General features: G+C 35.9%; 1 protein-coding gene across 1 annotated transcript; it reads right to left on the bottom strand.

Annotated features, from left to right (window-relative positions):
• Positions 1-367: 367 nt before the first annotated feature.
• On the bottom strand, positions 368-5,840 carry LOC146159117 (uncharacterized). The gene is made up of 4 exons (XM_083385518.1): positions 4,533-5,840; positions 3,736-3,891; positions 2,069-2,215; positions 368-815 (listed from the first exon to the last, which is right to left on the bottom strand). Exons 1-4 carry the CDS (start codon positions 4,687-4,689, stop codon positions 712-714), a joined length of 564 nt encoding a protein of 187 aa, XP_083241644.1. The 5' UTR covers positions 4,690-5,840; the 3' UTR covers positions 368-711.
• Between the last annotated feature and the right edge of the window lie 6,134 nt (positions 5,841-11,974).

Here is an 11,974-nt window from a genome sequence, read left to right as displayed (position 1 = left end):
AGGTTGCGAAGCACTCGTCTAAATTAAGGTAAATAAAAATCGCCATTGTCGTGGTTATATGCAAACGTTCTGTACACATGTGGTTCGCTTTAAGACTTTCATATTGCAAAGTTTTTTCATGTAGCTTACATTCTTGTTTAATATTTACCATATGCGTACGAAATTTAAAAAACCTTTAACCGGCAAGGAAGAAAAGTGTCGCATGTATATAAAATAACGAGTCAATGATACCATTTAAACCAGTTTAAATTAGCTTGTATGCCAGATGTCTACGAGAAATACGTCACATTTATTTTTTAAAACGACACAGCCCACAATTAATACCCCTTTAGCCTTTAGTTCTGCATAGAAACAAACCAAATTTTCCACAGTCGTTTATTAGAACCCTTGCGAAATATAAGCAAACATAAACGCAACAATTAAAAATATGGCATTACAATCTCATCGCCCCAAAAGTAAAATAAACAAAGCCTGGCATTGGCAGGGCGTCAATGGCCATCAACAACGCAAACAAAAACAAAAAAGCGACCCTGACACCAAACAACAACGCAATAATCATACATATTTAGGCTTACGCGTTGTTTGGCAGAAAAAAATATGTTTAAAGTGAGCAAAAACACCAGTGCAGCCATAGCAGCGCGGGATCACGTGATCACATAAGTTGCAGTGTTTTCTGTTCGTTACGGAGCTCAACTTTACATGAAGGAACAGCTATAATTCAAGCGACTCCAGTTCATGTCGCGCTTCGTCCACAGAACAACTGCTCGACGTTTGTGATACGAAGGACGAAGTGGAGGCGGTCGAGTCAACTTTCTCTGCAAAGGGGAGTTTGTTAGAACGTTAAAGATTCTAGTTCTTTAATAGGCTAATTCCTTGCATTGTGGCCTACAAGGCTGCGGAGTCGAATCGGACTCGGGACTCGGGACTCGGGACTCTATTGTGAGTGAATGGATTATATCAAACCCCTATAAGTGGATTGCTGAAAATCCACGTTATTTTAGTTATGTAAATTGGCGGAATACAGGCTGTTGAGTCAAGGCCGGACTCAATCGCGACTCGACGAAAACGCACATTTGACCGGAGTCGGACTCGGGACTCGGAAGTTGGACTCCGGTTTATTTATTTAAACGGAGTCGGAATGGTTTTTTTACCGACTGCGCATCCTACGCAGCCCTGGTGGGCTGTTAATTCTACTTGTTAAAAATTAAAAAAACTAAGAAAAAAAATTAAAAAAAATAAAAAATAAAATTACAAATAGAAAAAGAAGGACTATTATTTTGGACTAAAATGATGAATTGATAGTAATAATTTTCAAAAAAGCACATTGGTTGTCAATTTGAATAAAATAAAACGCCTAATAAATCAAATGCAACCGGTTTTTAATCCGCGAAAAATCATGTTGTGCCATTTAACTTCGTCTGCAAAGAAATATAGAATATATTAATTTCATCAAAAAGGCTATTTTATAGATTTATAACACATATGAAAAAATCATTTGGAACAAGAGTATCAGGGTTCCCTTTTAATATATGTTGAATTTCTAATTGGCATACTTTTAGATAAACTGGTTAACTGGACAACGACTCTATTTTTTACCTTTTTATTTATGGTGTAAGTATTAGTGTAATTGCCAATGTAAGTAATAATTTTAGTATTCTACTGCCCCCAAAAGTCGGTGTTACCCAGGGACAAAAGTGACAGGATACTACCCTTAAGGGATCAGGTGAAAGACCCTCGTCAGGTAAGTAGGACAACGACTCTACAACATCCCCTTAACCAGAAGAACAACAAAACAAACCACGGTATTTTGTTTGTGCTGTTTGTTTGTTTGTTTGTACCTCTTTTTTTTCTACAAAAGTTGTTCACTGTTATAGTAGCCACCAATGCGGCCGAAACTATGTTGTTCATTGTATTTTAATTTGTTCTCTAATTATTTATTTTGCCGTATACTTGCACATGCATTAGGATGATATTGCGATCAGGGAGCGGCTGACTCTGATGACCTAACGGTCTTCTGCTCCCTGGAAATCTACTTCCCAAACAATAAGCATATCTATCTATTTCTCACCTAGCAAGTTCTTCTTGTTTCTCGGCCGCCGCTCGCGAGGGCAAGTCGCCCCTGGAATCTGCGGGAGATCGGTTGGGGGCGTTTGAGACAAAGGAGACTCACGGCATTCCATGAGAAACTCTCGGTCGTAGATGATACGATGGGTTCCTGAAACGAGAATAGACAATTTTCTGTGGAAACTGCAGCTTTTGGGTTCCGTTCACTGACAAAGGTACCATCTCAGGCCCATTAATGGCCCACCAATGTAGATCATCCGGCCCGGCACGTCTTTAACAAACTAGACACGGGTCCATTTCAAATACTTTTTGATTATGTTAACTATATAAGGGCGTAAGGTTTAATCCGCAGGTAATTTCGTTTTGTGCAGCCCGCAGAGACCTTTCTGAGTTTGTTTTTGGCCCGCGACTGAAAAAGGTGTCCGATCCCTATTTTATCTAATGGAAAAATGGCTTCTTAATGTAGGCAATTCAGCATTTTATTACCTTCATTTACAAAAAAATATTTACACCTTGGTGTGATTAAGGTTGTATAGGAACAAATCAATACTGGCTCCAAGAGAAACAAACCATAATACCATAAAAATATTTAATACCGTTAATAAAAACAAACAGAAAAATTGCATTTGTGAATTTGATCAGTTCTTAATTATTATCCTTACGGGTATATAAGGATGTGTTAACCAAACCGTGATTTGTTCCACAACCATGTTTAAAGAAACATAATTAACCAAGTAACTAAATTATAGTATACCAAACCGGGTCATTAGAAACCCACACAGGTAGCCTAATACTGAGCAGAGTTTAGGATTTAAGGAATAAAGCTGTATACTGAAAACCTTTAATCAAATATCAGAGCTGGTACTTTCGAAAATAATTGTACTTTGATCAAAGCTTTTCGTTAAAATTATGGATTTATTTCTCGCTTTGGCCTTTGTTTGGCATTGCAGTGATGATAAACTATTTGAAAATACAAACCATGGGCCTGTCCTGAACAACGGTAGCTGATCAGTCTAATTAACTGAACTTAATGATTAAGTATCATTATTTCAGTATAGAAGGTCCTGTTAATATTCAGATAATTGTTTACCCATGGTCCTGGCCATTCGTTTTATTCATGCTATAAGTCAAAAGTGTCCAATTATTTCAGGCAACGTTTTGCCTATAAAATAAACTTATAGATATGTAATTTATCCAAATGACTGTAAACTAATACAAACTCTTATAGCAGTGACTTCAGTGTTTCAAACCTATACACCAGGGGTTTTCAACCTTTCTAACACCGTGGCCCCTTTGAAAATTTCAAGAAATAAATGGCCCTCTATTTTTTCAACCCTATGAAAAAATTAAGAAACGTAATTTTATTAAAAAAACGGTTTATACAGTAACCGCTAGATAAGATTGGTAAAATGATATAAATACAACATACAATAAACGTGATAGTACATTAATTAGTGGTCAAGTATTCAGTTAATGTGATGGTTGAGCTTGTTTTTGCTCTGACAATGTCTTAATTGCAGGTTTAAGATAACTTTCATCACACATCTAGGGGGCTATAGCCCACAGGTTGGGAACCCCTGCTATACACTCTGATGTGAATAACACGTAAAACTAACCGGCAATTTTACTTTCGAACACAAAATGTCGCCAATATGCGTTGTCATTATTTACCTCCAGGTGAAATGCCGGGGACACCACTGGAGCTGCTCACTCTTGCCAGGTTCTTTTTTCCGCGCCTGATCGCGTCCGCTCTTCTCCTAGGGATGTTGACAGGAGCGGATGATGTCCGGCTGAGAGCCTGATGCCTTCGCACCGTCTGGGGTCTTCCTACTGAAATCACAAGACGAATAAACTGTGCAATCCACTAATGCTATCTAGGCCAGTGCTGTTCAACTTTTTTGGGGTTTGGTGAACTCCCAAAGTTGTTTACTTGAAAGGTAAACTGAGGTAAAAAGCGATATGAAAAATCATTATTCATATTAATACCTGGACCTTAACTAAAAAAATACTTTGTGGATCGACGAAATAAGAGTGTGGACTAACATAATTCCATAGGTAAAGCCCACCAGTATGGCCCTGCTTATGCCTATCGCGCGGATGTATAGGTTTTATGGTCATATCCAGTTTGCTTGTGAGGAATAAAATGCAACTAAGTCACAGCTAAATTTGTTTTGTAAGTTTGTTTACGAGTGCAAACCATGAATGTATGCAGTTGTCTTTGTTAAGATTTCGCACAAACTGCCCTGCGAATTTGTTATTTACTTTTTATATACGTGTACCGTAGGCTAAACAAGTTTAAGAACCGACCACTAACAACTATGATACCTAAATGATATTTTGGCCAGGAACCAATCTCAGAATGCAAAACTGTCACGTAAAATTATCTTACTTTCACGTATGTTTTTCGTTGTGATTAGGAATACAGAATGGTCGATCAGTTTCCAAATATACAAAGTAAAATACAATACCTTGTTTCCCATTTAAAGGAGGTTTGACGACTTCTTTGTTTGGAATAGGAACGGAAGCCGATTGCAGAACTTCCTTGTATTTTCGAAATTCTCCAACTTTTTTGCCCTCCGGTTCGCCGCCCACTGGCGTGATTTGCATCGTTGCAAGAGTTTTCATATTTTTTTTGTTAAATTTTATGGTGCCTTCACAGTAAAGTAGATATTGCAGCTAAAATGAAATCAAGAGGACAGTCCGTTTATAATTGCTTTCTTGGCTACGATTAATATGGTAAAACCACTAAGCTTTTATACAGAATTGCTCAACATGGTGATATAATTTTAAAGAGGATTCTTCTGACAAATATATAATGCCTGGCAGCAACGGTATGTTCATGGTGATATACTATTTGGCAGTTTAACAAACAAGTCATTTTAAAAGGACGTAAGTCACAGTCTGTCTTTTCCCAAGTCATTTTTTGAGCAAATAAGCCAAATCAGTGATATAAAATAAAACAACAAACTATTTAAATTGATTTATTTTATAATAAATTTTAAATTAAAGCACCTAATTTCATCCCAAGTCTTTTGACTCAATGACTTAATCCAAGTCAAGTAATTGGTCCAAAAGACTTCATTTTACCGAAAACGACTTCAACCGTGTAAACTTATTTAAAAACAATAACTTGAATGTAATTAAGTTAAGTCATACAATACTGACATGTGACACTGACTTGAAATGAAATGCTTTATACCAGAGCTACCTACTTGGCGGACAGCGAGTGTTAAAAGCGAACCTCAACGAATTTACAGTTTACTTAAAAAATGCTAAACATATGCTGTGGTACGATTAGGTAAACTTAAAAAATGGAAAGAATACAACTTAAGAACTTTACTATAGCAAAGCAATGAATTGCGTTGTGATTGTATTGCACCCTCCCTATTTTAAATGTTTTACCGAAATAACCCGACATGAAAAATATTTTGCTTCGTATCTGTTCTTTTGCTAAAACTGTAGTTCAGTATCTTTGTTATAAACCTAAGTTTCTTTAGCTATTCTAAGAATTAGGCATGCTTTTGGCACAGAAGAGCTATACACGATTAGGCGTCCTAGAATTTTTCAACTGTCCAACTTCAGCATAATAACAATCCTAATACTCACCTAAATAAAAGTAGTTATTCATCGGAAATTTTTAATGTGAAAGCCAAACGCCAACTAATTGCTTTATTAATTCTCAACAGCATATATTATATATATTTATTCTGGCACATTTTAATCGCATCTAGAAAGATCTCGCCGAATGGCCCTCCCCTGATTTCGCAAATCGTCATATAAACACCTAAAGACTGTAGACTCCGCAAAACAAGTGTTCTCGCTATATAACAATTGTTGATTGTCGTGACGTAACAATTCACGTGCGCGCGAAGAGTGTCATGCGACCGTGCGGACCGCACGTTTTGTTTTTACAATACCTTCTCAGTGAAACGCGCGAGAAAAACAAGTGGCTTCTTCCTATTGGCCAGGTATTGCGTCAGCAACTTGCCATTCTCATTACCTTATTATCACGGGAATATTGTTTTCACTTCGGCACCTCGAATATATCGTTCATAGACTATAGTTAACTGTGCAGGCCAAACCGTTTTGCTTTGTCTAGATCAGTAGTTTCCAATTTTTTTTTTAGTGTCGAATTCCCTTCAAATACATTAAAGCAACTTAATTTATTATAATATCCTAAAAATATATAGGCGCACATAAATGAATACCATCGAACTTTAGATACCATATTTTCCACTTTTGTAATCAAGTCATTTCAAAATGACTTAAACCCCTAATCCACTCCTTTATAACATAACTAAAGTCAAAGTCAAAGTCAAGTCATTTGTATTAAACTAAATTGTTATTAAATTTGGTCAACTTATGTGATCCTCACCAATAGTTTAATTAGCAAAATACAAAAAACTTAACATATGACGAACAAATTGTTTTGCAGGCAAAAATTAGGGTTAAATTAATCTAATTTTACGAACAATTGGTTAATGGAAACTCTCAAGTCCAAGTCGAGTAAATTTATTAAAAAAAAGGAATTGACAAGAGTCATTACAACACTGATATTTGTCTCGAAATATACATCCCAATGATAAAATGTTAATTTAAAAACTATAGCCTTCCATTGAAATACATTTGTCAACTTCTAGAATACTCACGGAGCCCCCGAAAGTATTTTACGGCCCCTGGGTAGAAACCGATATTCTATGTTTCAGGAACAACGCACGCCTAACGAGAAATACAGCTTTGTTGGTTTTAAGTCAAAGACTGAACCTTGTTTAAAGCTTGATGCAGGCTGCAGCTAGCATACGTCATTCAACAGAACTGCTGATATTTAGAAGCCACTGTATAGGCTGCTTTGTACGCAGTGGCAAACCAAACAATCGGCGAAATGCGCTCTCTCTGGGAACCACGGCACCTGGCAGCCTTTCTCCCGCCGCTCAAAGTTCGTCATTCCATGGGTTGAAAACATTTATTTTCCAGGCATGCAGCAGTTTTTATTTGTCATCCAAATTGGAATACACAATGATGACGCGGACCGAATTGTATTTTTGAGAAACAATTTAATAGACCATTGTTTATAAATTTACACTTTATAAGTAGTAAAAAACAATCTATAAAGTGATATAGGCATCGTATGCAAACCACCCGATGTTCATAGAACACATCAAACACGCAAAGCATAAATAAATTGCGCAGAATTCAAGTATTACAAGTTAAAGACAATTTTTTGAGCACTTATAACATCTTACATAATAGTTGTCAGCTTTGCACATCGAAGTTACTGCATAACTAATATTACCGCAAAGGTTTAATGGCACACTCACAATGGCCATAGTTGCTGTACAAAGCATGAATAAATTGTGAAGGATTAAGTATTACACTGTAGTCGCGGTACACTAAATATAAGAAGCTAAAATGCGATTATTTTGTATTTGCTAGACCACGTGCCTATTTGAGGGCGTCGCCACCACAGAAAGACACACCTTTATTCTAACCAGCGGCTCTTAAAATGTGGTCTGAAAGAGACAAACAGAGCAACGTCGCTCACACTGCTCCCTCTTAAGCGAGAAGTCGGGCGATAGGGTAAAATAGAAAGAAACTCCGGTGCTCCAAGACAGTCAAAAATTAGTCTTGTTCTACGAGATAAAAAGACGGATAAATGAGCGCGCTTCTCAAGTGAGGGTCGTTGTAAACCGGTCACGGGTGAGCAATTTTTTTTGAATGGGTTATTTTTGTTACGTATGACGCAGTTTGGTGACGGGATTACGTTTTTTCTTGAATATCACCAAGTCTAAACAATTACTGATACAACTTAAAGTTTTACGTATGTTAGTAATTCTGGATCGATAAATGTCACGGGTTTTCACTATACACAACATTGCACTTTGATTACAGGTTATATTTTCACAATTTTGTTCAAACCACCCACTGTAACATGCGGCTTCAGCAACCAGTTATACCACGCCAGTCGATTAGATGCCGCTTCCACACACGTCGTATCCTTATGAGGCTATAGTCTTATAGTGGGGAAGCATTAAGTTAACCCGTTTCTGACATAGGCAGCGGCAAACGGACAAGGGAAGATCAGCGACTTTGCTGCTTTACAATACACAAAGTTTAGGCAAATTTGGCAAAATATCGCGCGTATTGTCGCAGTTTGAGCAATAGGCCATTTTTATTTGAAACATGTTACGGGGTTCTTTGACGTTGAACGCAGCTTGTTCGTAACCGCAAATATCAAATTGAAGTCATCACTTTTGGGAAGTTAAGTGTTTTTAAAACAATTTGGAATTATAAAGCGGTATCAGTATATTTTCGGATTAGTTTGGAAAATATTATAATCTCTTTCTATTATAAAAAAGACGGAGCAACGAGCGAGGGTAGTCCCAACACATAGCCAATTTTACTTATAAACAGTCTCCAGTTGAAAGCTTATTTATTTCTTACAGTACGGCGGACGAAATCGGAAAAAAAGAAAAACAAATTGGGAAAAATAATTAATTAAAACACAATGCGAATTCCTTTAAAAGACCATCTCCGTCAATAACATAATATGCAAAAGTGATGAAGATCCCATGGCAATATTGATTGTTTTATTTTGTTTAACTATGCAAATTTCGGGGTAATTTTGAAAAAATATCGCCTTTTAGATTACATAGCCGGTACAACTGCATTAGTCCTTTGTCAGTTAGATTTAGATGAATGGAATTACTGTTTTCGAATGACTACACCTAATCAAGAATTATCATTGGCAAAATGGCTTGACTTGTTGACCTAAGTCATTTTTAAAATGATTTGACTTGGACTTCACTTATTCAGACAAATAAATTACATTCATCGAAAGTGTTTTACAATCATTTCTTCGATATCGGTAATCGGTTTGTTTATGATGTTTTTCATATATTAGATTTTGGCTGGGATAGAACAAACTTACTGATTTTAATGGTTTCAAAGCCGATGACTTTTAAATGACTTGCCATAGAAAATAATGTGACAAGGCTTGGTTATTTTGCAAAATGACTTACATGTCACTTCAATTTGAAATAAACTACAACATTGACACAAGGTTTTCTTCTTTAAATAAAAATATGTAAAAAATACAGTTTGTTAAAGAGCTTTGTAAACTATTAAGGCAGCTGTAAGTTAAATAATCGTACTGATGATTACAAACAGGACGCTTAATGATTCATGGTATGCCTACAAATATATTTGTTCCGGTTTAATTTGTAATATTTTTACAGTAAACTCTATTTTAACCTATGACCACTACTTTAAATTGAGATTCAGTCTGCAACTTAATTATTTTTGTTGAACCAGAATGCTAGTTATTTGATAAGAACAGGCGACTATATCGAAAACCTAAGAATATACAAAAAATAAGGATTAAATTAGTCACTCATAATGTACGTGGAACATCGACAAACATAGAAAATGTTAATTGGGATTTTATGATTAGCATTGCGGCAGTACTATTGCGGCAGTTCTATAGGTTTTTGTTTCTAGTAGGCAACTTGTGCTTTCTTTAAATCATGGGATTTCACTATTTTTTAAAACATATACATTAAAAAACTTCGGTAAAAGAAATACTATGCTTATTGTGCACAAGTTGATATATGTTTGCATTATTTATGCCTCTTACGAAGTTCTTACGCTTACCGTAACATTACGTATATTTTGATTACCACATTTTTCTTCCATATTCATGGTATATATCTATATAACATGAGGCTAGCAGTTTAACATGTAACAACGTAACGTGCAATAGTGAGAAAGAGCCCACAGTGTGTTGGATTGTTTCATTTTGTTTAACCAGACAAAATCCAGGTAGACTTCGCACATTATTGTGATTGTTATGGTGTAATTTTACCCAGGTTAAAGTAACTGGTAAATATTCTATTTAACCTGGGCAACGCCGGGTATTTCGTCTAGTTTATAATAAAATAAATAGTGTTTGTCTCGACCGTAATTTTTTATTCAAATACAGTATAACACTTCTTTTTCAGTCAATATATAATTTACAACTGCTAAAAACTTCAAAAAGCAGTAAGAATGAAGCATGTAATGGTTCTATTGATGATTGTTTTGCAAACAATGGCCCACGGCCGCGAACGTAAGTAGAGTTTCAAAAAAGAATTGCCATAGAATATTGTTTTTCGGTTGCTCTATCCCAGTGCTTCCCAACCTTTTTCAATTCGTGACCCACTTTTAATGCAAGTTTTATTGTGCGACCAACAATGAGACACAGTGTTGTATTGACTTAAGTCAAGGGTCTCAAACTCAAATTGCTCTGAGGGCCAAATGAGGACGTGTAAAATGCCCAAGGGCCGCAATTCACAATAAATAAGAACACAATATAATATAAACACATGCAGGCTGATTTTAGGCTACAGTTATTTGTTCTGGCTACTTTACTGGCAGCGTTTTTTCAAGGACAAGAATCTCGATATTGGGCTTCAAATTGTCAGCAGAAACAAATCTTAGAGTTGCTTGCAGATGTGGACTGCCTAATATTGGCAAAGAAACTTTTTTTTTTGCAAAATGCTGGTTCAACTTTATATTTTTTTACTTTGCCCTGGTAAGCATATTATTTATCGCGGTGCATTGTTTCGAAGTGCAAACCCTTGTTATACTTCTTCATAACAGCGATCTTCTGCCGGCAAATAAGGCAATAACTAGTACCTCTGACCGCGGTGACAAAATATAACTCCTCCCCCTTATCTTGAAAAACTTTTCTTTCGTCTGTGATTTTTCTCATTTTTGAAGCAAAAGACAAGTGTAATTTAGCTTTTTAAGCTATAGAAATTTATTTCAATACTAGGCTAGAACAATCAAAGCCTACAACTCGACAATCAATTTATACATTATGAGATGACCAATTACACTAACACCTGACTGACGCACTTTCCAGCGTTATTGTGACAACTGTACAGAGTTGAATAGGCAATGTGACGTAATAGTAGATCTTTTACCGCATAAATATTAGCGTTTGAAAGTGATATGACAGTGAAGTTTGGTGAGTATAGTTTCAGTTTTTTGAACCAATTTTAGAGTGAATTTTAACTTTCAAATCTGACTAAAAAAGATATGTGGCTCTTAAATATGGTTAAATACTTGGAAATCCAAAATTTCTACACGGGCCGCACAAAATGTTCTCGCGGGCCGCATGCGGCCCGCGGGCCGCGTGTTTGAGACCCTTGACTTAAGTCAATGACTTGACTTAAGTGAACACTGTTTTCAAATACAACCATTTTTATTTTACGGTCTTATAGGTAGGGCCAACTTTGCTTAGAATTTATTTTTTAAGATTTATTTTTTGATTCGTACAACTTAAGCAACGTAGTGATATTTATACGTTTAAATTAATTTTGCTAAAAATGGCATGTAAAACATTGCAAAAACTGTAACGAGTCCTTCATTCAAATTAGTTTTAAAATATTTGGTAAATTAGGTGATTGAATATAAAGAAATCTGGCAAAATGAAAATAGGTATACTCAAATGTTTTGCTTATTCGCACTTCCTCTAAGTCTTAAAAGAAGATCTATAGACTTACCCACTAAAGCAGTTTCTTAATTTTAAAATTGTTCTTCTCGCAACATTTTATTGAAGTGCCAACGTTTCGACATTGTGTTTTTTTATTTTTTGTCTGCTATATATATTTTTTCGCCTATAGTTGCAATTATTTTGCCCTGAAGGAGATTGCCCTAATAGGTATAGTCGCAACGTAGGTACTTTAACAAAATTTGGCCTGAAGGACAATTCTACAATTGAGACAACGCCCCAGCAACAGTATATTCAAACCAGTTTTCGTTTTCGATCGAAAGCTAGCCCAGGGGCCGGGGGCCTATAATAATGTTGCTTGCAGAAAAATCTAAGCTATCATTTCTCAGCATGATCTCAAATAAAATTGCACGCGGC

This window comes from Ascidiella aspersa, chromosome 3 (assembly GCF_963924565.1).
Source record: "Ascidiella aspersa chromosome 3, kaAscAspe10.2, whole genome shotgun sequence".
Taxonomy (NCBI): Eukaryota; Metazoa; Chordata; class Ascidiacea; order Phlebobranchia; family Ascidiidae; genus Ascidiella; species Ascidiella aspersa.
The sequence above is the reverse complement of the archived record's forward strand: the minus strand, read 5'-3'. Positions and strand labels throughout refer to the sequence as shown.

What these genes read in the sequence shown, in the direction of transcription:
- LOC146159117 (XM_083385518.1), bottom strand. Translation starts at nt 4,689, where the DNA reads ATGAAAACTCTTGCAACGATGCAAATCACGCCAGTGGGCGGCGAACCG. An exon ending in TCCTTTAAATGGGAAACAAG is followed by an intron (nt 3,892 to 4,532) that starts GTATTGTATTTT and finishes TGATTTCAGTAG; the next exon opens with GAAGACCCCAGACGGTGCGA. An exon ending in CCCCGGCATTTCACCTGGAG is followed by an intron (nt 2,216 to 3,735) that starts GTAAATAATGAC and finishes TTCTCGTTTCAG; the next exon opens with GAACCCATCGTATCATCTAC.